Below are 26161 nucleotides of genomic sequence, written 5' to 3'. Positions count from 1 at the left end.
ACTCACTTGAGAGTCCCGTCGGGGTTCTCCATGATAACTGCACTGGTATGGCCCAGGACAAAGCCCGGAATCCAGCCCTCGGCTGCGGGGCACTGGTCAGTGGCGGCTCGGAACACCAGAAACATGTTCTGCTGGTTACTGGCCAGAATTTGAACGACCTCTCCTTGATAGACGTTTATCTCATCCTCCTTCACTGCCGTGTACTCGTGTGTCACCAGCATGGTGGAGATGTTGCTACTGCTGCTGCTTTCACTCTGGAGGGGAAGAGGGAGAGAAGAAGGTGGGCAGGGACTGAGACGAGGTCCTACAGCAGCAGCTGCTGGTGACCGTGCGCCATAGCACCAAGCCTGCAAGGGGCTTGGAAGACAGACAGGGAGACGTCAGACTCCTCCTTCACACGCTCTTCAGTTTAACGCCCTCCCTTGCAACAAACTTGGTCAGCCATGAAGAAACAACTCCAAAAGATCCACCTCAGTGCTGATGCCCTGGGAGACCGATGCAGTTGGATCTTCACCGTGCCCTGCACGAGCCGCTCAGTCCTCCTGCCGACGACGTGTTGGGCGTTTCAGATTCAAACAAGTATTAACTTTGAAGGCTGTAGAGTAGCCGCTTGGCTGACTGACAGATCGTAACTGAGATGTCTCCAGATCTTCCTAACAAGACATTCGCTGGAAAGTGCATTCCAGGATAAAGGTGTTGTCTGCCTAACCTTGCTTCCCCCTGTCCCCACCCCAAAGAATGTGGACCATCTGAAAGAGCAATCCACTACCACTCTACTCTTGTGTATGGCTGCTCCATCTCCTGTGTGTCCCTCAGTGGATGCTCTTCTGACCGAGCTTGCCTCAGTGGTCTTCACATGGCTCTTGTCATGGGAATAATTGGCATAATATCACACAGCTGCCTTCGAGCTTTGGGGAAGAGAGCTTTAAGTGGCTGTAGGGATATTTTTCACTGCCCTTATCCCGAGGCCTGAGTAGCATCCAGTTTTTTTTGATCAGCGACTGACATGTGGTTGGCCCGCAACACCTGTTCAGTAACTCAGTCAATGAAACAAGACTGTAAAAGTAAAAACCAAGTTGGTTTCTTGAAGCCGCCAGCCTGGGCATGCAGATGGAATGAACGAAACACAGATGGCAGTCACCTGTCCCATGCTCTCACCTGACTATTTGTCCAGGAGCGCAGAAAGGTGACATCACTGCTGATCCCTGAGTGTCATCTTGCCCAATTCCCCTCTATCAAATTAGGACACGGGAAATGGCCTCTGGGCCCTGGCTTTTCTGAGTTTGCTCTCAAATGCTCGTACACTGCTGCTTCAGGGTGTTTACAGAGGTTAGGGGCTGGGACACTCTGAGGGGGAGAAGATCTGGCCCCTGCCCTTCTCATTCCTCGTCTTCTGAGCATGTCAGAGCAGGCAGCTGACTGCCGTTCTGAGGTGGTGAGGGGACATCAGGCCCACCTGCTCTTCTCTGTGAGGCCACGCGTGGGCAGCCGGCAGGGCAGTTACCGGTAGCTGCTATGGGCACAGAAAAGCTGCCTGCCTGTGTTCACGATGAGTTGCACTGCTTTTGTCCCCACAGTCCCTGCTTCCTGCCAGTGACCCTTCAGCTCAAAGGGTGCCTTGGCTCACTTTGTACATTCAGTTCTTACTTCAGTATTTTGATCTACATGGCAGGACCCAGCAGTTTTGGGATGGTACAGGCAAACGTGCTAGACATGTAACCTAAAACTTTGCCACCGCCGCCCTGGTTAGGGCGCCACAGCAGGCTGCATCTCAAAACTGTGGTCGTCTGCGGTCATCACGGCTCTTGTCACTTTCCAATATACCTCTGGCCAGGATACGCACTAGGTGTTTCAAATCAGCCTTCCTCAGTTCCCACAAGAACCTCCCAGCCACAGAGCATGACCATCTCCCCTCAGAGCAGGTGGCAAGTATGCAGAGGACACCCAGATAGTGACAGAGAGGCAGGGCTGGAGTCGACTCTAATGTGTTCTCTTCTGCGGCTCACATGCTAGTGGAAGGCTAGGTCAGCTAATGGCACAGAGCACAGGCTAGCCCAGTCAGTTTGGGGCCATGTATTTGCACCCCACGCACCCTATCGCAGCAGAATTCAACAGGAGGTGCCATCTGGGGCGGGAGGAAGGGCATTATGAGAGGTCAGGTATATCTGCCTGTCTATAATCCCAGACAGCTCCTCAGAGGAGGTCACAGGAAGGGAGACCCTACTCTCTGGCGAGCAGCTAAGAGTTCCAACGGCCCATTTTAGCCAGAGCGGGGAAGAGGGTATGTCACATCTCCATTCTGATGGAAACTCAGCCTGTCAGTCCTACCACAAAAGCAGCGGAAAGAGTCAGAAATCAAAGGCACTTCCCCGTCAATGTACCAGCCACTACCACATGAGATGGACTATGCCTTCTCTCAGGGTGGAGCTGTGTCTCTAACCACACCCTTGAAGGGGCATCCGGAGATGAAGGCCTGGCTCCTGTCCTAGAGTAGTTACTCACTTGGAGACACAGACCTGACGGCTCTACCTGCTGCAAATGTTACAGGTACAGGAGACGCCAGTAGGCCTCTGGATGGGCCACAGCGCTGAGACCAGGCCCAGCCACTGAGCAGAGCAGGCCTGGGGCTGTGACTTGTCAGTGCACTGTCTGCCCTAGAGTTTCCAACCCAGCCGTGTACAAACTGGAGAGTCCATAGCAAGGACAGGGGGATGTTCTCCACCAGACACCTGCTTAACCACTTAGCAGTTAGCTCAAGTGTAAACAAAAGCATCAGGACCCACGTCTCAATTTCTTCCACCAATAAAGATGAAGGCCGAGTTAATCAAAATCCCTAACGAAAAAGAAGATAAGATAAAGAATACAAATGAGGGATTAATAGAAGTCCAGAGGAAAGAGACATGCAAAAGCTAGATTTTATATATAAATATATATACAACGAGAGACACAGACCCTTTCAGGGAAATGTATTTAAAAATTTATAAAGCGTTCAAACATACAGTCGTTAGAACAGTTCTGTGCGCTCACGCATGCCTTCAGAAGAGTGTTACGGGCCAGGTCATCTGCCTGTAGGAAACAGCTGGAGGACAGTGAGGAGGCCAGAGAGTGGGGGAACCCAGCAGACACCCTTCAGCTTGAGAACACAGCAAGTGACCACAAAATGAGCTGGAACCCCATTGCAGAGGCACTCAGACGGCCCCTGGCATCCTCGCTGGAGGCACGAGCCCAGCCATCTCTGGAGAAGCCGGGTGTCAGTTGCCTGGGCCAGTGTCTCTCCAGGAGACTTAGGGTAGAGGAAACTTTCCCATTGGGTAGATTCCTGCCCCCTTATGCCGTTTTATTTTGCTTTGAGCTGTTGTTGGATGTTTTCTTGAGGAATTTTTTTTTCATCAGATGACTCAAAAAAGCTGCAAAGATAACTTATAGCACAAAAGAGCAAAACTAAGCGATAAACAAAAAGCTTAAAAGTGTACATATTTCATTGTAAGTAATAGAGAACAGAAAAAACTCAAAAAATAAAAAAAAACATGAAAAGAAGTGCTAGGAAGGCAGGGCCTAAAAGCAAGTCCCAAGATACTTTTCTGGTCAGAAACTGAAGACTTAAAGATGCCGCATGGAGGAGGTTAATGGTGCACGTTCTCTTAAGGAGACAGGAATAAAGCAAGAAGCAAGTTAGTAGAGAGGAGAGCAGGCGCTGTCCGTGGTCCCACAGGGGTTAGAGGTGGCTGCATTCATTTGGCGGCTGGGTGCCAGTGCAACGCCACGGGGCACGGACACGAGTGCACACACAGAGGCCACAGACGTGTCTACTCAGACAATGCACAGGAGAACTGGAGAAGGCGATTACTGCTGCACAGTGCTGGAGAGCTGGAGTTAGTACGGAGGTTTAGAAGAGCTGGCGGGACAGAGGTGGTGGGGTGGACGGGCGCAGGCTCCCCGGCGCTCTTACCCCATTGCTCTGAGTGGACTGCACGGACTGCTCGCTGGCCGAGGAGCACGTGCTCATGCGGTCTGTGTCCTTGCTGGGGGCTGCGTGGCGGTGCGTCTGTCGCTGGAGGGAGTCACTGTCCCCCGGGAAGGTGAAGGAGCTTGGCCGGCTGGCAGGGGAAGCAGGAACGGAGCTCCAGAAGGAGCCCACCTTCTGCAGGGGGCTGCTGGGAGGAAAGGCCTCCTTGCCAAAAGGAGAAGGGAACGTAGTGGAGAGAGGAGAGTTCAGCGGCGAGATGGCCCCCGGCCTAGTCTTGCCCAGAGGTAATGGGCCCAGGTTCCCCCGGGCATCCTTGGTGTTTCCGTCTTGGCTTGTACCAGAAGCATTCCCAGGGGCTTTTCTGGGGCTCTCCATCACCTTCATCTTGGGAATGGGCTCTGTTTCTCGTTCAAGACCTTCGGAGTCTCCACTCAGGGGGAGCCTGCTGGGCTGGCCAATGCTGGCCTCAAGGGCCAGGCTGCTGCTCGGGGGAGGCAGTGAGGGGCTGGGAGCAGACATACCTGACATCTTGTCTGCCTCTGCCTGGCTTGAGGCTGCAGAGGAGACCAGCATGGGGGGGTGGTGTCTGACAGGCTGTGGAATCCTGGAGGGCCTGCTCCTGCTTGAGCCGGGGCCACTGCTACAGCTGCTGGGGCCACTGCCATGGCCGCTGCTGCCACCGCTGGAGGCCCCGCTGCCACCGCTGCCCCCGCCCCCGCCGCTGCTGCCCCCGCTGCCACTGCCGCCGCCCCCGCTATGGTTCCTCTGGTACTCGATGGGTGATGTCAAGGCTGTAAAACCAAGCAATTCAACAGAAGAAAGTCAGTAAGGGTACCAAGAAAATTCTAACCGCAGAGTATAGAAAAAAGTCATATACAATGAAATGGAAGTACCGGGCTTGAGAGTTAGTGAGCTAATTCAGGCAAATGCTTATGGTCACAGGAGCCTACTTGGACCACAGGGGTCCAGATAATTGGTCAACCAGAGAGTTAGACAGCAGCCTGGGGCAAACAGTAGGCAGATTACGACTAGGCTAACAGTGCCACCCACTGAGAGTCTCTGTTCCTGACTTCAAAATGTCCTATAGAGGGTTTTCTTGAGACAGGAGCATCACAACGTCTCCCTGGTTTAGGCTTAGGCACAGGACGTGACTATGCATAAAAGGCCACAGTGAGGACTGGTTCAGTAAGCAGTTAGTTCCCTACTGTGTTCTCCACCTCTTTCATCCACCAAGCTAAAATGACGGAGGAGCTAGCGGTCACGGGGACTGTTGCAGAGAGGAAGATGGCAGTTAACAGCTATGGGCTTCTCTACAATCACATGAGATAAGTCTTAGACTATCTACAGGCAATGGAAACCACATGGCATTCTACACAAACTACCCCCCTACTAATCTGCAAAAGAGATATGGTGGACAGCAAGTTCTGTCACATGACCAGGAAATGAGCACTAAGAAGCAGAAACTTGTACATTAGAGAGAGAAGACACGGCTGGTAAGAGGATACATCACCATTTAAAAAGTTGCGCTGGTTTTCTAAAATTTGGTTGATTTCATGGATCCATGTTTGCCGAACACTTGGACTAGATGAGTGCAAAATGAAGGTCTCCACCATGTCACCAGTCCTTGATGTCAGAGCAAATTTACAGGGATCGTTTTCCACATTTTCCTCCAGGCAAAGGCAGCTCACCTTTAAAAGAGTGAACCATTAGACAGCAGTTACGATATGCGAGCATCCTGAAGAGTCACCAACGGAAGACCAGCTAGCAAAACATAAACCTACTGTGGAGTATTATCCAGCCTTAATAAAGAAACACTCTGATACATGCCACAACACAGTCAGACTTTCAAAAAGCCATGTCAACTTTAGTCAGCCACATATACAAGGATAAATATTTGAGACTCCGCATACATAATCTCCTGGAAGTAGTCAAACTCTCGGGTACAGAATGAAGCACAGTGGACGTCAAGGGTTACTGGGAGGGGACAATGGGGATGTCATATTTAATGTGTGGAGAGTTTGACTTTGGTAAGATGAAAATCAGAGTCCCACAGTCTGAGTAGTACTACAGCATAAATGAAATGTACTTAATACCACTGAGGTGTTCCCTAAAACAGATAAATGGTAAATACTATGTTGGATGCATTTTACCACAAGACTTAAAGTATGAGGTGAATTTCATCCTACATGGCAACAATGATTTCTTAGTTGAACTTCTGTTAGTTGAACAGCTTCAGGGCTCATTTAGGAAACAAACATTCCTGCACTGGACAGCCGAGCCCACAGTGCTTTGAAATTTAAAACGAATAAAACACTGTAAGGGCCTTGTGTGATAGCCTGCAATGAAGACATGGGCGCCTGAAAACCACTTCCTAAAAGTGCGCTCAGGCTCCACACACAGTGAACACTTTTGGAAGTGGGCACCATCTTGGGGCTGCCGAGGTGGCTCCATGGGGAAAGGGCTTGCTACACAAGCCTGGTGCCCTGACATCTTTTCCCAGAGTCCACAGAAATGTAAAAGGAGAGAACCAACTCCTCAGAGCTTGCATTTGGGCCTGCACATGTGCCCAACCACACACACTATATACACATACATAGCCCCCCCAAGAAAAAGAACTGGATACCACTGCTAAGTTGCCATTATGTATATAATAAATATTTTAAAGTTTAAAAGAATTTTAAAAAGCTTGAAACCAGAAAGACTTTCTGCAGCACTTCAGATGCAAGGAGTTTAATGGCTTGGTTCGTAGTTCAAACATTAACAAACCAGCTATGTGAGCCGGGATTATTAGTTTCTAAAACTCCTCTGCGACCGCCCAGCACTGATCCTTTACTTCTCTAAAAATAAAAACACACATTAAGGGGCTGGCGAGACAGTGCAGCAGGGAAAGAGACGCCACCAGGCATGATGATCTGAATTTGATCCCTGGGACCCACGGGGTGGAAAAGAATTGATTCCCATCATGTGTCCTGATCTTCCTTCTTACATGAGCATATGCACACACAGCAAAATAAACAAATAAACATTAAAGTTTCCAATATCAAAAAGGATGTGCGAGCATATGTGACATTATGACTAAAACACAGGAAACAACTTCACAGAAGCAGCCGGTGCAGAATATGAACGCATCAGTGGAACGTCTGAGGTGTTGGGGACGTTTTGTCCACAGACTTCTGTTACGAATACACAGGAATTTTAAGGGACGGGTTGGTATATGGGCATGGCTTCAGAGGGAGGGACTGCAGGAGCTGGCACTGGGGTGTCATGGGACTCAGACGATTGGCATCTCAGCTTCAGGCCACGCAGCTCTTCTCTTGCTGCTGGGCTCTGAAGCCTTTGTAGGTCCTGGTGAGCAAAGGATCCAAAGGTCCAAAGGCTGTGCCTGGAGACCAGGGTGCCCTGGGCTCAGGAGACAGAAACCTGGCACTAGTCTACAACAGCCCACGCAGCTTCACAAAAGAGAATGCCATGTCTCACCTGTGTGCCAAGAAGCCTACAGACTCAAAAGCCTGAGAGGCTCCTTGGCACCTCTGAGCAAGACTGCGGTGCTAGTGAAGGAGGCTCTAAGAGAGCGGAGCCACCTACCTTCTGAACTCAGGCCTGTGCAGCTGCACACACGCCAAGAACTTAGGGAAGGCGTGTTTACACATCTTCTAGGGACCGTCTGCTGGGGCCCCAGGCTCCCTTTTCTCACTGGGTCATCCTTGATTTGACCCCTTTACAGAGTTAGGACCTTCACAATTATTTTCTGTTTACCTTTCTCTGCCACCAGAGGGCAAGCTACCCCAGGGCAGACAGAGTCTTTGCCCCACCTCTGGAGCCCCAAGCTTGAAGAACCTTGAGGATCTCTCTGTTGAGTGGAGAATGAGACACTGAGCTGGCTGTGTTCTTTGGCTCCAGGCCAATACTCTAAAGCAAATTTTACATGGACTTGCAGACACTGTCTACCGGCCATGGCTCTAGTCACACAGGTATTCAAGACAGCAGCCCCAGAGCACAGGCAGCATTGTGAGTTTTAATTCGCCAATGTGATAGAAGGTTGTGAAAATATTAAATGAAATAAGCTTCAGAGAATGTCACAATAACAAAAAAGAGTTATTACAAAGCTCGCAGACAATTGTTACCTTGATACTGTTCTTGAACAGAAATCCTGGCATGGAGAAGCCCTTTTTTTTATCAAGAGGTTCGCTGAATATGACGATCTGTTCAAAGAGGAAAACCCGCCTCTCTTTGCATCGGGGCAGAAGTCCTGCATCTTGGTCTGTGACCAAGAATGTGTCCTGCAAGAGCAGTTTACCCTGGGCAACAATTTTACCCTAAAAAAGAAGAGGGGAAGAAAGGAGGGGAGAAAACATTGCATTCTCAGTGGCCAGTGGTCTGTTTGGTTTCCTCCCACAGAATGACGTGTCCTTCTAGGACCTTACAGAGCTCATTCTTTCACTGCAATGAATTCTTAGCTCCAAGCAGAACAATGCTTTAAGTTAGAGGTCTTGCCAACCCTGTGCAACCAATGGCTTCAGAATGCGAGAATAAGAAAGGGCTTCTTTAGGGGTGGTTCTGAGAAAAGGAAGCCATCCCTCTCCCCTAGGTGTGTCAGCAGGAGCCCTCCAGGTACAGACTGAAGAACACGGACCTGGGACATTAAACCTTAATGCAGGTGTCAAGAAACATTAAAGCATCTTCCGGTTCCTTACTTAACTGGAAGACTGATTATGACTTGAATTCACTTTTTTATACATAGTAAATACTGTATAAGAGTCAGAGTGTGCAACCAGAATAAGCTGGGAAGATTCAAGAACCCAGTGGCCCTGATGTTAATCTCCCAGGGATGAGAGAAGGACAAAAGCCTTCATCCTTGGCTTTTGTGGCTTTAGATGCCTGGAGAGAATGCAGACACCATCAGAGGCAAAGCACAGCCCTGGGGACCTCTATTCTACTGGCTTCAGGCAGAGCACAGTCCCCAAAGGAAATCAAAGGCACTGAAAAGAGGTTGAAAGTCAGTCACACTGAAGGAGAATGAGAGGAGACAAAAAAACAAAAGCCAAGGGCCGTCTTTCTACATGTGCAGAGAAACAATGCAGGACAAAAGAAAGGGACAGGAGCAAAGGAGACCCTCAAAGAACAACTGCATTACGTCAAATCCTTGCAGCCGCCCAACGTTCATCATGTCGTTACACCGCTTCGGTACTATGCACATGACTTCTACAGCTTTCTGCGGGTGGGGAGAAAGCAGAGTCAAAGGTCAAGCTCCTCTCCAGCTGCACCTCCAATCTAGATTCTATCCCCCTGACGTGAACCTCCACCCAAGACCAGACCCCATGCTGGTAGGGGGTTTGCAGGGGTACAGCAGTACCACAAGATACCTCTAATTCTGATGTATCCAGGCTAGCCTTTTTTGAGTACTTGAGGAAGTCCTGTGAGAGAAGGGAGGAAAGAGATGTGGTGGGTGAGTGAGGGCGGTGGCAGCTGGCCCTCTGCCGCCATCTGTCTGTCGGCACTTCTGTGTCGTGGTCTCATTCCCGCTTCTCAGAACCACAGCACACAGGCATCCCGATGGTGAGAAGCCACTCCTGATTCCCACTCTACTCCAAGACTGACTGTGGCCTCTCTTCATGCCCAGACCCTAAGGTTCAGATGACGTCATCTCTGGTGGTGCTTAGTAACTTAATTCATAGCTATTGCTAGGCCAACAGGAACAGATATACGGAGACTCAAAATTTAGTTTAATCAAGAATCCAAGAGGATGAGCTGGAGAAATGGCTCAGCAGTTAAGAGCACTGGCTGCTTTTAGAGAAGACCCAGGTTTGAGTTCCAGCATCCATGTGGTGGCTGACAACTGTTTGTAACTGGTCCCCAGGGGTTCCTACCTCTTCTGGTCTCCATGGCTGTCAGGCACACGTGGTACACAGGCATACGTGCAGTGAAAATACTCACTTACATAAAATATACGTATATTTAAAATAAAGTTGATAGAGCTACAGAACAATCACTGCCACCCCAAGGCATATGGCAGAGACACGAGTTTATTTTCACTGACCCTTTGATTCAGAACTTGAGAGGAATGAGATATGAAAAAGCTGTACAGAGGTGTCTTACTAATGTAAGGAACTTCTTCTGCACCTATGGTGGTGTGGAAGGTGAAGGGTGTCCCAGCCCTTCAGCAGAGGGACAGTGACCCTGCTCTTGCCCCTGCCCTCACCTTCAGGAGCAGCTGGTACTTCATTATTCTCTGTACAGGTTTGATCAACAGATCCGTGAGCTGCAGTCTGTGGCCAAGGCGCTGCTTTAAGTCCTGGGGATTCGAAAAACCAAAACAAACCACCTCAAGTGTTACTTGTTAAAGGGCAACATTTTATTCCTTATAGTTATTAACCATAACACCCTGATTGATAGAAAGAAAGAAAGGAGGAAACAAAAGGCGACAAGGGCATTCTGTCCCGCAGGATGTGAACATGTGGTCTGAATCTTCCTGGGTGACTTTTCAGAAGGCTCTTCATTTTGAGGCTTCTTTCTGCCCCACCTGTCCGGGGGGAAGGTATGCAACATGGGCTGCCTGTGTAAGCCTTTTCAGTCTTCGATTACTAAGGCATTTTTTTTCCAGTTTGTTTTCTTTATTTACACAAACACATAAATCATTTTTAGGAAATAAGTCTAGATCTGAATGACTGAGTTTGTAATGAATCTTAAATTTACAACAATAAGAAACCATTTCTCCCCCAGGGCTAGAGAGAGAGCCCAGTGGTTAAGAGTGCCGGCTGTTCTTTTAAGAGGACCCAGGTTCAATTCTCAGAATCCACTGGGTGCTCATAACTGTTCAACCGCCATAATTCCAGTTCTAGAGGATTCAATGCTCTCTTCAGGCTTCCACAGGCATTAGACACGAAACAACAACAATAAAAGCAAAGCAAACCAAACAGAACCAAACCAAATTTCCAAGCCCTTTCCCACCTATTACAGGGGACTGTAATTACTGAGGACCTTAGCTATGGTAGGAGGTAATTCTCACACAGAGCTCTGTTCCCAGCCATTAACTACTCCTCTAATTCATTGCTTTTATTTTGAGATAGGGTTCCATGAAGTTATCCAGGGTGAACTTTATCTTGCTATGTAGCCCAAGTGAGCCTTAAACTTGTGATCTTTCCACCCTGCAGCTGGGGCCCTGGAGAAGAGCTGCCACACGCTGCTCAAACCCTTCATTTTAACCACACTGGCCTTCTGAACGGCAGACTGACTACAGACTGAGCCCACACTCATTTCTCTGACTTAGAGACGATAAAGCAAGCATCAGGACACATCTCTCTCAGGCCTCCACGAGGGTTCCTTTGTCCCGGGAAATCAGTGACACACAAAATTCTCGTAATCACAGTGCGGTAAGAGATTCAGAAACCATCAGTTCCCATGTTGAGTCTTACCTCAAAAAAGGTATCGATGTACTCAGAGACAATATGCTCGGACTTTGGCTTGTTTTGACAATAGACTATGTACATGTGCAATCTTCTTTCCTAGGAGTAAAGAGGCGAACAGAAGGTTAGATCACTGGGAGTGAGGTAGACTATCAGCACACAGCACATGCAGGGAAGGATCACTGTAGAGCAAGGCTGCTACTCTTGGGAGCTCCTTCCAGATTCAGGGCATTAGCCTACTTCGGCTCTGGGCTCTGAAACAGCCCTGTTTTCATCTGCTACACACCTGATCCTTTACTTTACCATACCAACTCCACTGGCAGCGTGAGAACACACTTCCATTACTCCAAGGCTGCCAGCAGTCCTGGTGACTAGTCTGTGTTTAGGAAGTCTTTAATCTCAAATCCCATGGCAGGGAAAACAGGGACAACGGGCATCCTGCTAATTCGACAGCTTTCAAAGCCACATATGCAGACTCCTCGGGGCCCATGGGGCCTATCTGTGTTTCCCTTAGGCCAAAAATCACTTTTGAAACGCCACTGGGATGTCCCTGCCCTCTGGTGGTGCTGACATCAATACTGACTGACGCACCGCAGGTCCAAGGTGGGTGGGGGAAAATCACTGGCAGCAAGACAAGGCTTTGTCAGCACTGCAAGTCTGCCACAGAAAATGCCAGCTTTACTTCAAAATGCCACTGATGAAGTCATAGAAGTCACTCATCTTATTAACGCTTGCACATGGCACACACATGCCTTCTGCATCCTCGCGTCAGCATGTGAGTCTGCTTCACTCTTCCGCATTCAGTCACGGCCTTGAGGAAGAGCACTTGTGACTGAAGCCAGTTCAACAGCGGCTTGTGTTACGAACCACCAACAGCCTGACAGAATGATGGGCACACCGTAATTGCTTCTACTCTGGAAACTGGGGGAAATTTTCTTGAGCACTGATGAAGTACGCTTGTCATCTTAAGGCAAGACACACAGCTGGCAGTGAGGATGAACAGTGGAAATCCCAGGTTCAAGAAGGGGAAAAATAAAGAACTCTGGAAACCATGTGCCTTAGCTTGACGAGACTCTCTCAAGGCCCAGTGATGGAGCTAAAAGGCTCATCTGGGATGACATGTGATGAACCATACCAACGCCTGCAAGAGCGTGCCAACTCAGCAGCTGGCTTCCAACTGCCTGGAGCCAAAGGCTCTGAGAGCAAGTCAGCTGAACAGATAATAGACAGCAGCAAGGAGCAGATCACACAGTCCTTTTAAGAAATCATCCTTTACCACTGCTGGGCAGTGGAGGCGCACATCTTTAATCCCAGACGCAGCCTGGTCTACAAGAGCTAGTTCCAGGACAGGCCTCAAAGCTACAAAGAAAGACTGGTATATGCCAAAGATAACTATCTATAGTTACTTGAAAAGGATATTTAAGGTATTCACTCATCCATTTCTAACTACTGTCTGTGAAGGTAAGATTTTTTTATTTTACAGTAACAATAAAAATCCTACAATATATGGAGAGCAGAAGCAGATATGAAAATCTACCTTCTATCAAGCTTGATATTAAAAATAATGCAAAAATACAAAAGCCTTCTTGAAATATAGTGATTTTTCCTTAAAACAACTTGCATACATATCATTTATTTTAGATGCATCCATATATTTAGCTAGTACATCAAGCCCACTACAGGTATGGACAGGTAAATAATTACCAAATACTTGTTTGTCTTTAGACACCTGCAAGGTTACTGTGCCAAGTCTGTCTGGCTCTGGAGCCCTCTGACCAACCTGCATTGTTGCAATCCCAGAGCCAGACGGGGTCAGGAGCGGGAAAGCGGGTAACTCAGAGCCAGACAAGCCACAGGGGATTAAAACTACGAATGACTGACAGCACCCACTCTTGTAAACGTCAGGTGGCCTCATCTTCAAGTCACCAGAGGTGCCAGTAACAGAAGAGAATACAAAACGGCCTCTGTACTCACGTGCTTCACAAAAAGGGATCCTAGTTTTTCTGGATCTTCAAGGCACTTCTCCAACTCTCCTAAAAAAAAGCTGGAGACAGAGAAACATCAGGACTCTTTCCAGCTCTTCTTCTTAATTGCAGACTGAGTCTATGCAGAGGTGGACAACTTGGAAGACGACTACAGCTCATACTTTACAAGTATAAGCCCGGCAGAAAGCAGTATAAAAAGCCAAGACAGAGATGAAGCTCCCCCTCGAACCTTCCGACAATGACTATTTCTTCCTCACGTCCTTTCAAGACACACGCACTAACATCTGGCCAGACACTGAGTAAACGAATGTTCCAAGGCATCGCTCTCTCCCATTTCTGAAAACTTGGCCGTTTTGCCCATGAACTTCCATTCCATGATGGGTTTTAGAAGCTCAAACTGGGCGACAGACACGAAATGATTTCACCTGTGCCAGCTTTATGAGTTGTCTCAAGTATCACTGAAGTCAAGCCTAGTCAGAGCTCTTAGCTTCATACAGGATCAGATACGGTGGAGGCCCAAGTGTGCCCCGCTCTTCTCTCAGATGTGTGTTGCTTTACCATTCACATGTTTACGTTTTGCAAACTGTGTTGAGCTTTGTAGCACTTGGGGTTCCAATGTCCCCCTGGCTACAAACAGTCAATCCAGTTTCAATGGCCACCACAGAAACTCGTCCCTTCTCCTTTCCCTGTTGAGAACCAGCCTTGGGAACTGAAGCTAAAGTGCCAGATACCTTCCCCTTCTATTTCTTACATTTGGTTTGTATGTGTTTGTGCGTGCACTCACGCACAATGGCACACATGTGGAGGACAACTTATTGCAGTGGCTTCCGGGATCAAACTCAGGTCCCCAGGCTTGGCGGCAATCACCTTTGCCTGTTGAGCTAGTCCGCGCCCACCTATCCCCTTCTGGGCTGATCGCTACACTTCCGTGAAGCCAAGAGCATGTGGAGCATGTGCTGAGGTGTTTAAAGTCGTCCAACCGTTTATCTATGAATTCTAGTGAATTCGATGCTACTGAGCTTGTGCACATGAAAAGCTTTTTATGAGTTTAAAGGGTTTAGGTTTTATGTTCCCTTCAGAGAGGTAAGAGCAGAATACAAACAACTTCTAGAAATGCCCAATTGTGACACCTTCCTGCACCTGTATATTTCATAGCTTCAAGTGCATAGACATCTCTGCTGCTGGAGAGACAGAGTTCAATCAGAGTAGTGAGGCCTTATGACTAAGTATGTGGGTCTGTAGCCTCAGCTGTGTGCTTTGTTTTTTAAATCATTTTGTTTGTGTGTGTGCAGGTATGTGGTGTATGTGCATATTCACATGTTTATGGCTGAATATATGTGGGGTACAAGCATGTGTTTGTGCACACATGTGTGGAACCCCAGAGTTGATGGCAGGAATCTACTTTGATCCTGCCCCACCTTGACTACTGGGGCAAGGTCTCCTATTTGAATCCAGAGCTCACAGAGCTTTGGCTAGTCTTGCTGGCCAGTTTACCCCTGGGATCCTGTCTCCACCCTGTGTCCTGGTATTACAAGAAGGTTTCTGTGCACAACCAACATTTACATGGCGCTGGGGATCCAAACACCAGCCCTCACACTTGAACAGCATATACTTTACTCCCGGCTCCAGCCTCAGCTTTAACGAGGCCTGGGCTTTGCAGATGGCCATAGCATGTTCCAGCAGGGAGGAGCTGAGTTGGCACCGGAAGACAGCAGGAGATGGGAGACTGCAGCTGGAACCCCGCTACAGTATCAGTGGCCAGTGTTAAAACAGCCCTGGACAATTAAGGGTTTTCAAATTGTAAACACAGGGGCAGATGTATGGTGGCAAATCGTCAGGTCAAGGCAACCTCCTTTACACTGGCTGCCATAGCCCTCTCCTGACTCGGATAGGTGTGAGCAAACTTCATTTTCCTGGGACATCCTGTCTACTTCTCCGTGGCGCTAAGTTGGGCAAGTGAACTCTAAATTCTCTGACAGTAATGCGGACTCAGAGGCAGCTGCAGCTCGAACTGGAAACAGAGTCTCACTGTAAGCAGACGCTGCCATCGCTGGGTATGAAGATCCTGCTGTGTATGCTGTGGACGGAGAATGGGAGCCACAGAGAGAGGCTGACAGGCTCTGCTTTGAACGCTTGATGCCCAGCTGTGCTGTGCTGTTGGGGGCAGGGCACAGAAACCTTAGGAGCTAGGCCATTGCTGGAAGACCCTCTGCACCTCCTGCTGCTCTGTATTTCCTGTCAAAATGAGGTGAAGGATCTCCTAAAGTACACACTCCTGCAGACATAGCGTCTTTCCCGAGTGTATTGGGACAGGAGAATATGGACTGGAAGCAGGGCAGAAAGATAGGGAAACCAAAGGGACAGATGGAGTGAAAAAGAGCTTTTCATTTCCTGGGGTCTGGTTTGTATTTCCTGCTGGCTCAGACGCAAGAATTTTAACATGCCTAGCAAAACCGCAGCAGTGTTGCTTACATAGAGACAACATTTTCTTTCCCGAGACACATCTCAAACAGGGCGCGCCGAGAACTAAGCGTGGCTGCTGGGGGTAGGGAGAGCTAGTTTTCTTGGGGGTGTGGCCTCTCCGAGGTTTCCCATGCACATATGGGCAGCATTACTGGGCTTGGTGAGCTGCAAAGAGGAAAGCGAGAGGATAGGAAGTCGGGAGGAGTTGCATGGGGGGCTGTCAAGGTATGGGGAGAAGGGAAGGATCTGATCAGGATACAGACACATGTATGAAATCCTCAACACATGGATAAACAAAAGAGGAAAATTAATCCAATAAATCTAGTGTTTGTGTGTGAGAAACAGCTAAGAACCCACGCAAAGGCAAGTCAAAGTTCCTCTGAAGCACACCTCTCCACCTGTACTTCATCTCAGCCCAAGGGCCGGGAAGCTCTCCTTTCTCTTATATAAACCTGCGTGTGTCAGAGAAAAATCATTCAGGTGAAACAAGCCATAGTCCCAATAAAAATATACACCTTAATCTCCTTGTGACCTATGTGCAGCAAGAATCCCTTTGGCCCTTTGATTTGCTATCCCATCAGCACATCCTGAAATTGCTTACTGCGATCTAAATCAAGATCTCTGCTACACCCGAAAGGAAGTTTCTGGAAGCAGAAATGTAGGTTGCACGACAGGCAGCATTGAACTGTGCCTTCCACAGAGCTGTCGGAGCAAACCCCCTGAAACTGGGAGTCCAAACAAGTCTTCATCCTAATGTGTGTAAGGACTTCACCTTCCAGCCCTGTGTATGTAAGGAACTCACCTTCGACCCTGTGTGCATGTAAGGCATTTTGGCCACAGAGGAAAAGCTCACTGACTCAGAGAATTGGACTAGCGGACCCGAGCTGCTGCTGGGAATGAGCCTCACCACTTATCTCTCAGATGTTTGGAACTGGTTTGTAGGCAGAACTTGGAATGTCTGGAGACGTGAGCCCTACAAGCCCCAGAACGCTACACGCAGATCTTTATGTGTGCCTCTGGTGGGGGAGCAGAGGAGCAGATGTGGATGAGAAAGAATGCACTCCTCAGGTTTCAGACAGTGCAAGGACTCTGGAGAACTGGGTTAGAGGGCATAGACACTACACTCTGAGGACAGTGATGGCTGTGTGCATAACACGTCCAGGCTAAGACACGCTGACCAGGGCGGATTTGTTTCTGTGGGGCTGGGGACTGAACCCAGAGAATTGCGCTCTGTCAGTAGTTACATCACCAGCCCAAGGCTGACTGCAAAAGTAACGAACAAATAAACCTGGTGGAGAAAAACCTCAACATCACCTAGCACTCAGGCACAGTTAATGCAAGCTGCTTTTCACCAGGTTTTATATGACAGTGGGTACCAAGAAGAGAAAGATCTAAAAACACACTGTTTAGCTAAAAAGGACAGCAAGTTTAAGGTACAGACATGGTTGCTAAAGAGAAAGCACTAGGAAGCCTTTCTGCACTGAGCCAATAGGAGAAGGGCTCTGACAGCATCTCAAATCAGCATCAGCTAGACCCCAGCTGTGGCAGGCGCAAGAGAATAAAAGGCCTAACTCATCTGAAATAATTTTCTTTTTAAAAAAAGTGCTACTTGGGGCGCTTGGCTCCCAGGGCCCCCTAGAAAAGAGTTTCCTTGGTTTAGCTAACCAAGAACACCTCCACGACTCCAGTCATGCTCCGAGCGGGGCAAGACACTGCTCAAGTGGGCAGCAGATCCTGGCAAGAAGAATGCAAAAATTACTGCTCAGAGGTTTTTACTGAGATTCCCAAATGGGAGGCCAGAGACGTGTGTTAGGGTCAGAGTCCCAACAAGGAGCCTGCAGGGAAATGCAGGAAGCCAAGTCACAAGGAGGAGCTCGGGATTTTGGAGAAGTCGGAAATCTGGACCCTCTACCAAGAAAAGCTTCAGGAGCAAGAAGTCGGCCCAGGAGTGCAGCTTCGTGGGCTGCAAATGAGAGGACCACACCACGACATGCTGATGGTGCTTGAGACGGGGCTACAGGACTTAAGCGTTTCCAGTTTGCTTTGGTTTAATTCTTCCTTGGTATTTCCTTGTTCCTCTTCTAGAATGGGATGCTAAACCTGTGCTCCCATGTGCTACAAGTATGAAATGTCCTGATTATCTTTCTGACAAACAGGTAACTTCACTCTGAGCCCAGGGGAGAATGTGAGAACTCGTCAGGTTGGACAGAATGAAATGAGCATGAATCTTTGAAGTTCAGTGGTCTCTCCACGGGCTTGTCTTTTCAGTGTTGGGTCTTCAGCTGGTGGTTGTTGGGGAATATTATTTTAAGGTGTGTGACCTTTGTTTTTGCTGCACTTGTTTAACTTCAAAGCTGTGTTCCTGTGCCTAACACACCTGATGGTCCTAATGAAGAACCGAACAATCAATAGCGAGGCAGGAGCAAGGACAGGTGGGGCGGGCAGACAGAAAGTAGAAACAGAAGGCAAAATCTGAGAGAAAGAAGCACCAGAGAACAAGGAGAGGAGGACGCCAGGGGCCAGCCACCCAGCTAAACAGCAAGCTATGAAGAAAAGGTAAAGGTATACAGAAATAGAGGAAGGTAAAAACCCAGAGGCGAAAGTGTTTGGGATAACTCAAGAAAAGCTGGCAAGAAACAAGCCAAGCTGTGGCTGAGCATTCATAAGTAATAAGTAAGTAAGCCTCCGTGTGTGTGATTTTATTGGGAGCTGGGTGGCAGGTCCCTCAAAAAACCAAAAGAGTAAAAAAAATTGCACAACAGGTGGCACTATTTGGGGACGCTGTGGGAACTTGAGACAGGGACCTTCTGCAGGAAGTCAGCCATGGGGACTGGTCTTCGGGGTATATCATCCTAGCCCCTCGCCATCTCACTGTTTCCTGTCTAGAATACAGTGAGGGATCTCCTCAGCCATACTTTCCTAGCGCCATATCATGCCCAGAGCTCATGGTGCCGAGCCATCTGAAGAAACCCTCTGAAAATATGAACCAGAGTCAGTCTCTCCTCCCCAGAGTTCTCTGTGCTGGGTTATTTTGGTTACAATGATAAAGAGCTAATTAGTACGGAGAGGAAAAGAATGGCTCACAGTGGTGGGTCATGACCACAGCAGACTGCCTAGCATAAAAACCTATGACTCTGTCCCCTGCCATAAAATGCTACAATAGTGCAGCACTTTGTCCTTAGCTCAAACTCCATCCATGAAACTACGCAGGTTACAGAACAAGGGCATCTGAAACTTTCCTTTAGCCCTGGCCAGGCCCGAGACAGCATCATGCATGGCAGGTGTCTTACGTACTCTCTGTGCCAGTCGTAAATCTGATGGATGTTGCCAAACACAATCTTGTCTTTTCCCTTCATGTCATCGGGAACGCCGTCTTCTTTCATAAGGGCCATGTAGCCCTACAAAGCAACGAGTGTGAATGAATGCACAGCACAATGTCTGCATCAGACATGGGTTAACAGTCACGGCACCTGACACAGACACACACCATCCTATGAACAAACCAAAACCCGGCATGAAGTGTCCTTACCGACTGCTTCATGACTGTTGTTACAGTCACTGCTGTAACAGTGTAACGCTTATAAATGAATGAAAATTCTCCGAAGAAACTCAAATAGTGAAGACGTAAATGGTTTCATAAAGCAGGCAATCCCACCAGCGACTAAACATAGGGAGCTGGTCAGTCAGAAGTCCCTCTGGTTTTAGGATTTACATCATAAACAAAGGGACTGAACTCTGAGATCGGTAGACAGCACAATAAAAGGGATTTAATAATATCTTTCTGTAAGTTGTGTGTTAACACAGATGAATTGACTATCCAGCTAACGCGTGCTTTATACTCTCTGTTCAGCTGGATATGGTGTGTATTTTGTGGAGCCTGGGTAGCTATGGCAGGAAGAGTGCGAGGCCATTCTAGGCTACATAGCAAGACTCTGTTTTGAAACACAATAAAACTTCTATTCAATCCCAATGAGGTAGAGTTTATATTGGAAACCTTATTGCTACCAATGACTGCATAAAAACCAAGCATCTTAAGCATTTATGCCAGGGAACCGCAGGGACTCTTTGCACTATGGCTCTTCGGCAGTGCTGAGCATGGAAGCCAGGCTGTGTGCACATGAACCAAAGGCTCTACTACTGAGCTAATACACAATAGCTGCCACTTTTAATGAGATGGGACCCAAAAGGTACGGCTCTGCACGTATCAGCAGAACTGAAAGAAAAGTAGTATTTTATACTATAAAAAAATCCCTCTGCTTTAGAGTCAGAGGTGGCGGCACCATCTGTAAAACCAGCACGTGGGAAGTGCACGCATGAGAGTTATGAGTTTAAGACCAGCCTTAGCTAAACGTCGAGGCTAGGTCTAAAAAAAAAAAACAAAAACAGATTTAGGTGTGGTTGCTCATATCTATTACAGCACTCAACAGGTTGAGGCAGGAGGACTGCCACAACTGTGAGGACAGCCTGGGCGACACTGTGAGTTCTAAGTTAGCTTAGGCTTCAGAACATAATATGAAGACCAACTAGCTAGCCAACCAACCAACCAACCGAAATAGGCCGGTGGATTAATTGAGTTAACAGCATGCTCCTGCCTGTAACTGACTAGTACTGAAGACAGTGGCTTTGCTGTACCTACAGAGTACTCAGAAAATGCTAGTGATCAAAAATGGTGGTACAGCTATTCTGTGTACAGCTGTAAGTAAATGCCCCTGTAGAGGCACGGGCCAGAGCAGTAATATGTGGATTCAGAATGGGCTGGATCCATAGCTCAACCACACTGACTATGCAACCAACATTACTGTTGTTTCTATGGTAACATCTAATCTTACAAAATAATTAAAGGCAAAATTTCAAGATAAAAATCACAAAACTGCTGGTCATAAAAACCTAAATATATATAAAATATATACCACAATGTACTATGTAAAAAATTCTTTACAGTTGGACACAGTTTGCTAAGAGAGTTACATTGTAAGGTTTCTGAGACGGTATCATCCTGCCATCTGAAATGGCACCTCTCTGATGAGATACATACCTCAACCACACAGCCAAGGTCCCGCACATAGTCTCGCTCTGTTTCCACTAATTCTTGCAAAACATAGCTAGAAGAGAAATACAGAGTGTTTTCAGAATAAATTATCACAGACAAATTTGCAAGAGATAGATCTATAACCCAACTCCCATTTCTAATGCTCAGGGAACATGACAGAAGAGGGGTGGAAAGGTTCTATGGGCCAGAGGACAAGGAAGTCTGTTGCCAAATTGTGTCTCCTAGAAACGTCAGGGAAACTTCACTCTTGATGCCTCAACAGCATGGTTGCCTACACAAGCCCTGGACAAGGACACCAGTGGACAGGGACTGTAGGGATAAGTCCTGCCCCTTGGGGGGCGTATTCACCTCAGGCTAATGTCTGCCTATAAATTTGGCGAGCGTGCTCCCAGCCGCTGCTTCTGCTTTCCTGGTCTCCGCGGGAACGGTGGTTCTGTAAGTCTATTTCTACATTAAAGCTATAGATATATATTTTTACAATCTGTCTGCTCGTTTACGCCGCTACATTTTGGCGCCCAACGTGGGGCTATTTTGCCCCCGACTCAAGCGGGTAGCCCGCTAGCTAACACAGCACCCTCCTGGGTGCTGTTTTTCAGTTCGTGACTCCGGCCCCAGTGCCGAGTCTGAGACATACTCGGCCACACAGAATTTGGCAAATTAAAATATGTTCATCACACCATTGACACTTATTCAGGCTTTCAGTGGGCAACTGCTTTAAGTTCAGAAAAAGCTGATTCAGTAATCACTCATTTATTAGAAGTCATGGCTATCATGGGTATACCTACACAAATAAAAACGGACAATGGTCCTGCTTATGTTTCTAGGAAAATGAAACGGTTTTTTGATTATTGCAATATCAAGCATGTTACAGGTATACCATACAATCCTACAGGTCAAGCAGTCATAGAAAGATCATATCGAACTATAAAGGATATGTTGAACAAACAGAAAGGGGTGAAAAACACCCCCAGACATAGGTTACATAATGCTTTGTTAACCTTGAATTTTCTCAATGCTAATGAGAAGGGAACAATGGCTGCAGAAAGACATTGGATAATGGAAAAGTCTACTGAACTAAATCAACCAGTTTATTTCAAGGATGTGCTGACCTCACAATGGAAGCCAGGAGATGTGCTACGTTGGGGAAGGGGTTTTGCTCTTATCTCCACAGGTGAGGAAAAATTGTGGATACCATCAAAATTAATAAAGGTTCGGTTTGAAGAAGAGAAGCCACTTGGAAAAGATAAATAACAATTCTTTCATAAGGATGGCGAACATACTGATGGTAAGAAATACAGATAGGTTGGAGGCAGGGTTCTTTTCTTATCTCCACAGGAAAATACTCATCTTCAAAGAAATTGAGGGACCCTGAATATTTAATTACTGATGGATGGACACATTTTGTAAGTATTAATTTATATATATATATGTCTTATTAAACATTTCTTTATAAATATATAGAGCTGGTTTTGAAGTTGGACTCTGGCTCAGTCCCTCTCCAATTCCAAGCCTGTTAGTAAGAGAAAAACCCAGAGTTTCTGGAGTTTCTGTCTCATGTCAAGAGCCATGATATGGGACAGAAAGAAATATGAGTTTAGAAAACATCTTTGCTTTTCTCCATATCTATCATACTTTTCATTGAATAGATCATGCCTTTCATTGAATATATATATGTATGTCTATATGATTAATGTTTAAGTTTTTCATAATGAACAATGAGTTTTTCCTGAAGTGACATTTGAAGTTTCCAGGAAGAAGATGGGGCCCCACAACAACAACTCTACCTGGTTGATATGACGTCATGATACTGATAGCGCTACTACAAGACTTGTTTTGGATACCAGCTGCACAAGACGATCCCAACTTGGTTAGCTGAAATGGTGCACATCTTGTACAACATTCTGGCCAGACCTCCACAAAATACTCAGAGACTATTTGCAATTTTAAAAGGCATTGATCTTAAAATTTAACCATCATTTTACTTTCACAGGATCCCCCAGAAAGAACGTCGCCCCCATGACAGCTGGAAGTAATTCTAGAGGACGACGTCCCCTCTCCCAGTAAAGTTTACCCCTGGGTTTAGGGACATCATTTAGGGGTTGGGAGGTTGGGGGAGGAATTTTATAAGCTCAGGGATCATTTTGAAAAAAAAAAAAGAGGGAATGATGGGATAATAGATTTATAATTGTGAGTTACTGCTTTTAGACAAATATATTGGTATCGATTCTTGTATATTGATACAAAGTTAAATTATATTGACTATTGTATGCATGCATGTTTCTATGTCTGTTTAAAACATTTTTATGTATTGACATATATTGTATTGATATATATATTGTATATATTTACCATATTGCAGTGTACATTTCTACCTCTGATTAAGATACTTATATAATGTTTGTGTATTGATATATATTTACCATATTGCAATGTATATTTGTACAGTGTTTATATTTGGAGGTCATTGTCCTCATTTGTTTCACAGTCGTTTATTGTCTTAGTCTTTAAGTTAGATAGATATTGAGAATTATATAGATAAATAGTCATCTAAGTTTGTCATTTATAATTAGACTAATCAGGTTCTCTAGATATATAGAGATTATACTCAGTATAGATAGATAATCTTCGACCTCTTCAAAGAGCTGTAGAAAATGGCCTTTAATCTAACTCAGAGTTTCGTGATAGTGAGACACAATTGCTCCTGGCAACACCGCTCTATTCCCGAGAGAATGTTGAGCACCAAAGACACTCCACCTGGAGCCTTTCTATTTGGCAAAACTGGCCTTTGGGCAAAGAAATGCCCATACCTCAACCACTGACACAGATACAGAGCGTGCATCAATGGATAAAACAGGACTGTCATATCCTGCCAAGACAGGGTAAGATAGTTTTGAAAAGTTCCTTGCCTTTAATAATGGTATGTCAGTTATGTTAGGCCTTAGCCAAAATTGGTTGACTCAACATTGCAAACGAGACTTTGGGTGATTGCCCAGGTAGTCAGTTGTCTCTGTCAATTGTTGCACATTTTGGATATATCTCGTTTGTTGAGTAGTGTTTATTCCCTTCTCAGATCTTTGACGGAGTTGAAGATTATATAATTGTAGTTACTCTCTACATTATTTGGACTCCTTGAGATAGAATGTTTAGCAAATATTTTGTTCTCAATATTGTTATATTTATTATTTGTTGTTATTGTATATAGTTGTATTTGGTTTGGTTCTGTCTTATTTAGACAAAAAGGGGAGATGTAGGGATAAGTCCCACCCCTTGGGGGGCGTGTTCACCTCAGGCTAATGTCTGCCTATAAATTTGGCGAGCGTGCTCCCAGCCGCTGCTTCTGCTTTCCTGGTCTCCGCGGGAACGGTGGTTCTGTAAGTCTATTTCTACATTAAAGCTATAGATATATATATATTTATAATCTGTCTGCTCGTTTACACCGTTACATGGGACAGCAGTGATCCCGCTATGATAGAAGGGGGAGAAGCACAGGGCCCCAGTCCTAGTCAAAGAACCACAGGAAACTAAGGAGAGCCGAGAAAGGGAAGATTAGCTGTCCTGGGGAATGCAGCCCCTTCAGTTGGTTAACCAATACCAAGTGGTCAACTCCGCAATCATATACACATAAGCAACATTCGCTGAAATCAGCAGGCTGTATTTACATATTTATGTGCGTGTATATGTAATAATAATAATTAAGGATAAGAGGCCACGAATTTTGGGTGGGGAGTTATTAATAAAGTACAACAGATATGGAGAACAATAGAAACTATAGCTATGGATTACCAAATCCTTACACTACACACATCCCACCCACAAATACACACACACTTGAACATGCACACTGTCTTGGCAGGAGGCCTTGGATTTCCTTTGTCTAACTCAGAGGTATATTCTACTCTTGACTTTGGGGTGCTGCAGTTGGGGTGGGGGGAATTGGGGGTGGGGAGGATGCAGCGTTGCTTACTGCCTTCTCTTTAGAGAGCTGGATTTTCTTTCTTCCATTTCATCGATGGGTGAGGAGGACGAGAGGAGGGAATTGTCTGAGGGATTGAAGGAGGGGCTGCTACTGTCTCCCTGGTCAACAAGCAGCGAGCTGGGACGATCCTCCAGCGCCTAGAAGAAATTTAGGGTTGATGTTGGGGTAAGAAAATCTAAGTCATAAGATACAAAGGATGTGACTGGGAAATTACAAAATCTCTCACAACAGATCAAACTGCGCTACTAAGAAACATTGAAGAAGCCGGAGAGATGTGTGGTAGGTGAGAGCGTCTGTTGCTCTTGCAGGGGACCCGGTCTATAGGCCCAGAACCCATACAACAGTTCTAGACAACTCTTTCAGCCTCTGCAAGTATTATATGCATGTGGTGCACATACATACATGAAGGCAAAAGACCGCTCATATATGTAAAATTAAAACATAAATCTTTAAAACAGCAAAACCACCATCACCAACAACAACTAATATTGAGTCAGAGGATCTGGGTAAATATAAAAATTGGAATATTAATCAATGAGTGTGTGTGTATGTGTGTGGTGTGTAACATTCCTTTCCGTTGCTGCAGGAAACTGGTCATGTGCTTTTACCACTAGAACCTCATGCAGAGTTTGAAGATATTCAAAAGATCTTTGAGCTGAATACTGTTGATTGATGTGACACTGGTCACCCACTGGTGACCTTCTAATTGGTGCTTGCCAATTCTCTTTCTTCACCTACTGTCTAGGGATTACAGCAATTAAAAAACCCTTCAAAGCTTCCAGCTAGATCCACAGAATGGTTTAGCTGGAAAAAAGATGGGTTCGACAAACATAACCAAAGTGCAGGAACACTTAGCATCACTGCCTTAGCTTGCCATTAGTAAAGCGACATTGCTAATGCATGTCCTGCTTTCTTCCATAAGAGGGAACAGACTCCGTCATCATAGAGCTTGGATGACACAGGCACACACGCGCAACCTTGATAAAGGAAGCCCACCGAGCTGTAAAAATCACACTAGCTAGGGCTCTTTATGAAATATCAGGACACCACGTTAGCTAACAAATGGAGCCTGCTCCAAAAATTGCACTCTGATAAATAAATAGCAGTTGACCTTTACTAGAAGTACATGTTCTTCCAGAGTCTCAGGGCTTGCGTCATGTGCATGGATCAGGTGGGTGACGACAGGGAGCCAAGACTGGGGGTGAGGAGGACATTCACCCTCTGCTGTTTAGACAGTTGGGGCTCATTAGACGGAACTCTGTTCATTTGAACAATGAGAAAAAGGAGAAAAGAGGAAGATAGGAGCGAGCAAAGGAG

The 26161-nt window shown here is 46.5% G+C and overlaps 1 protein-coding gene across 5 annotated transcripts in view; it reads right to left on the bottom strand.

Moving 5' to 3' along the window:
- Positions 1-26161, bottom strand: part of Trio (trio Rho guanine nucleotide exchange factor) — a 289908-nt gene that overhangs the window by 12698 nt on the left and 251049 nt on the right. For 4 of the 5 annotated variants that reach the window (XM_075975801.1, XM_075975802.1, XM_075975803.1 and 1 more), the window contains exons 38-49: positions 24833-24981; positions 20854-20920; positions 19113-19216; positions 13345-13414; positions 11380-11469; positions 10167-10259; positions 9331-9381; positions 9102-9179; positions 8092-8283; positions 5478-5655; positions 3950-4758; positions 7-254 (exon numbers count right to left, since the gene is read on the bottom strand). In XM_075975801.1, the coding sequence (XP_075831916.1) occupies positions 7-254; positions 3950-4758; positions 5478-5655; positions 8092-8283; positions 9102-9179; positions 9331-9381; positions 10167-10259; positions 11380-11469; positions 13345-13414; positions 19113-19216; positions 20854-20920; positions 24833-24981 (2129 nt within the window). Of the gene's footprint in view, positions 1-6; positions 255-3949; positions 4759-5477; positions 5656-8091; positions 8284-9101; positions 9180-9330; positions 9382-10166; positions 10260-11379; positions 11470-13344; positions 13415-19112; positions 19217-20853; positions 20921-24832; positions 24982-26161 lie in introns of those variants that run through there. The other variant, XM_075975805.1, reaches the window with a different exon arrangement.

The sequence above is a fragment of the Microtus pennsylvanicus genome, chromosome 6 (assembly GCF_037038515.1).
Source record: "Microtus pennsylvanicus isolate mMicPen1 chromosome 6, mMicPen1.hap1, whole genome shotgun sequence".
Lineage (NCBI taxonomy): Eukaryota > Metazoa > Chordata > Mammalia > Rodentia > Cricetidae > Microtus > Microtus pennsylvanicus.
Note: the sequence above shows the minus strand (reverse complement) of the source record. Positions and strands in the feature narration are given on the sequence as shown.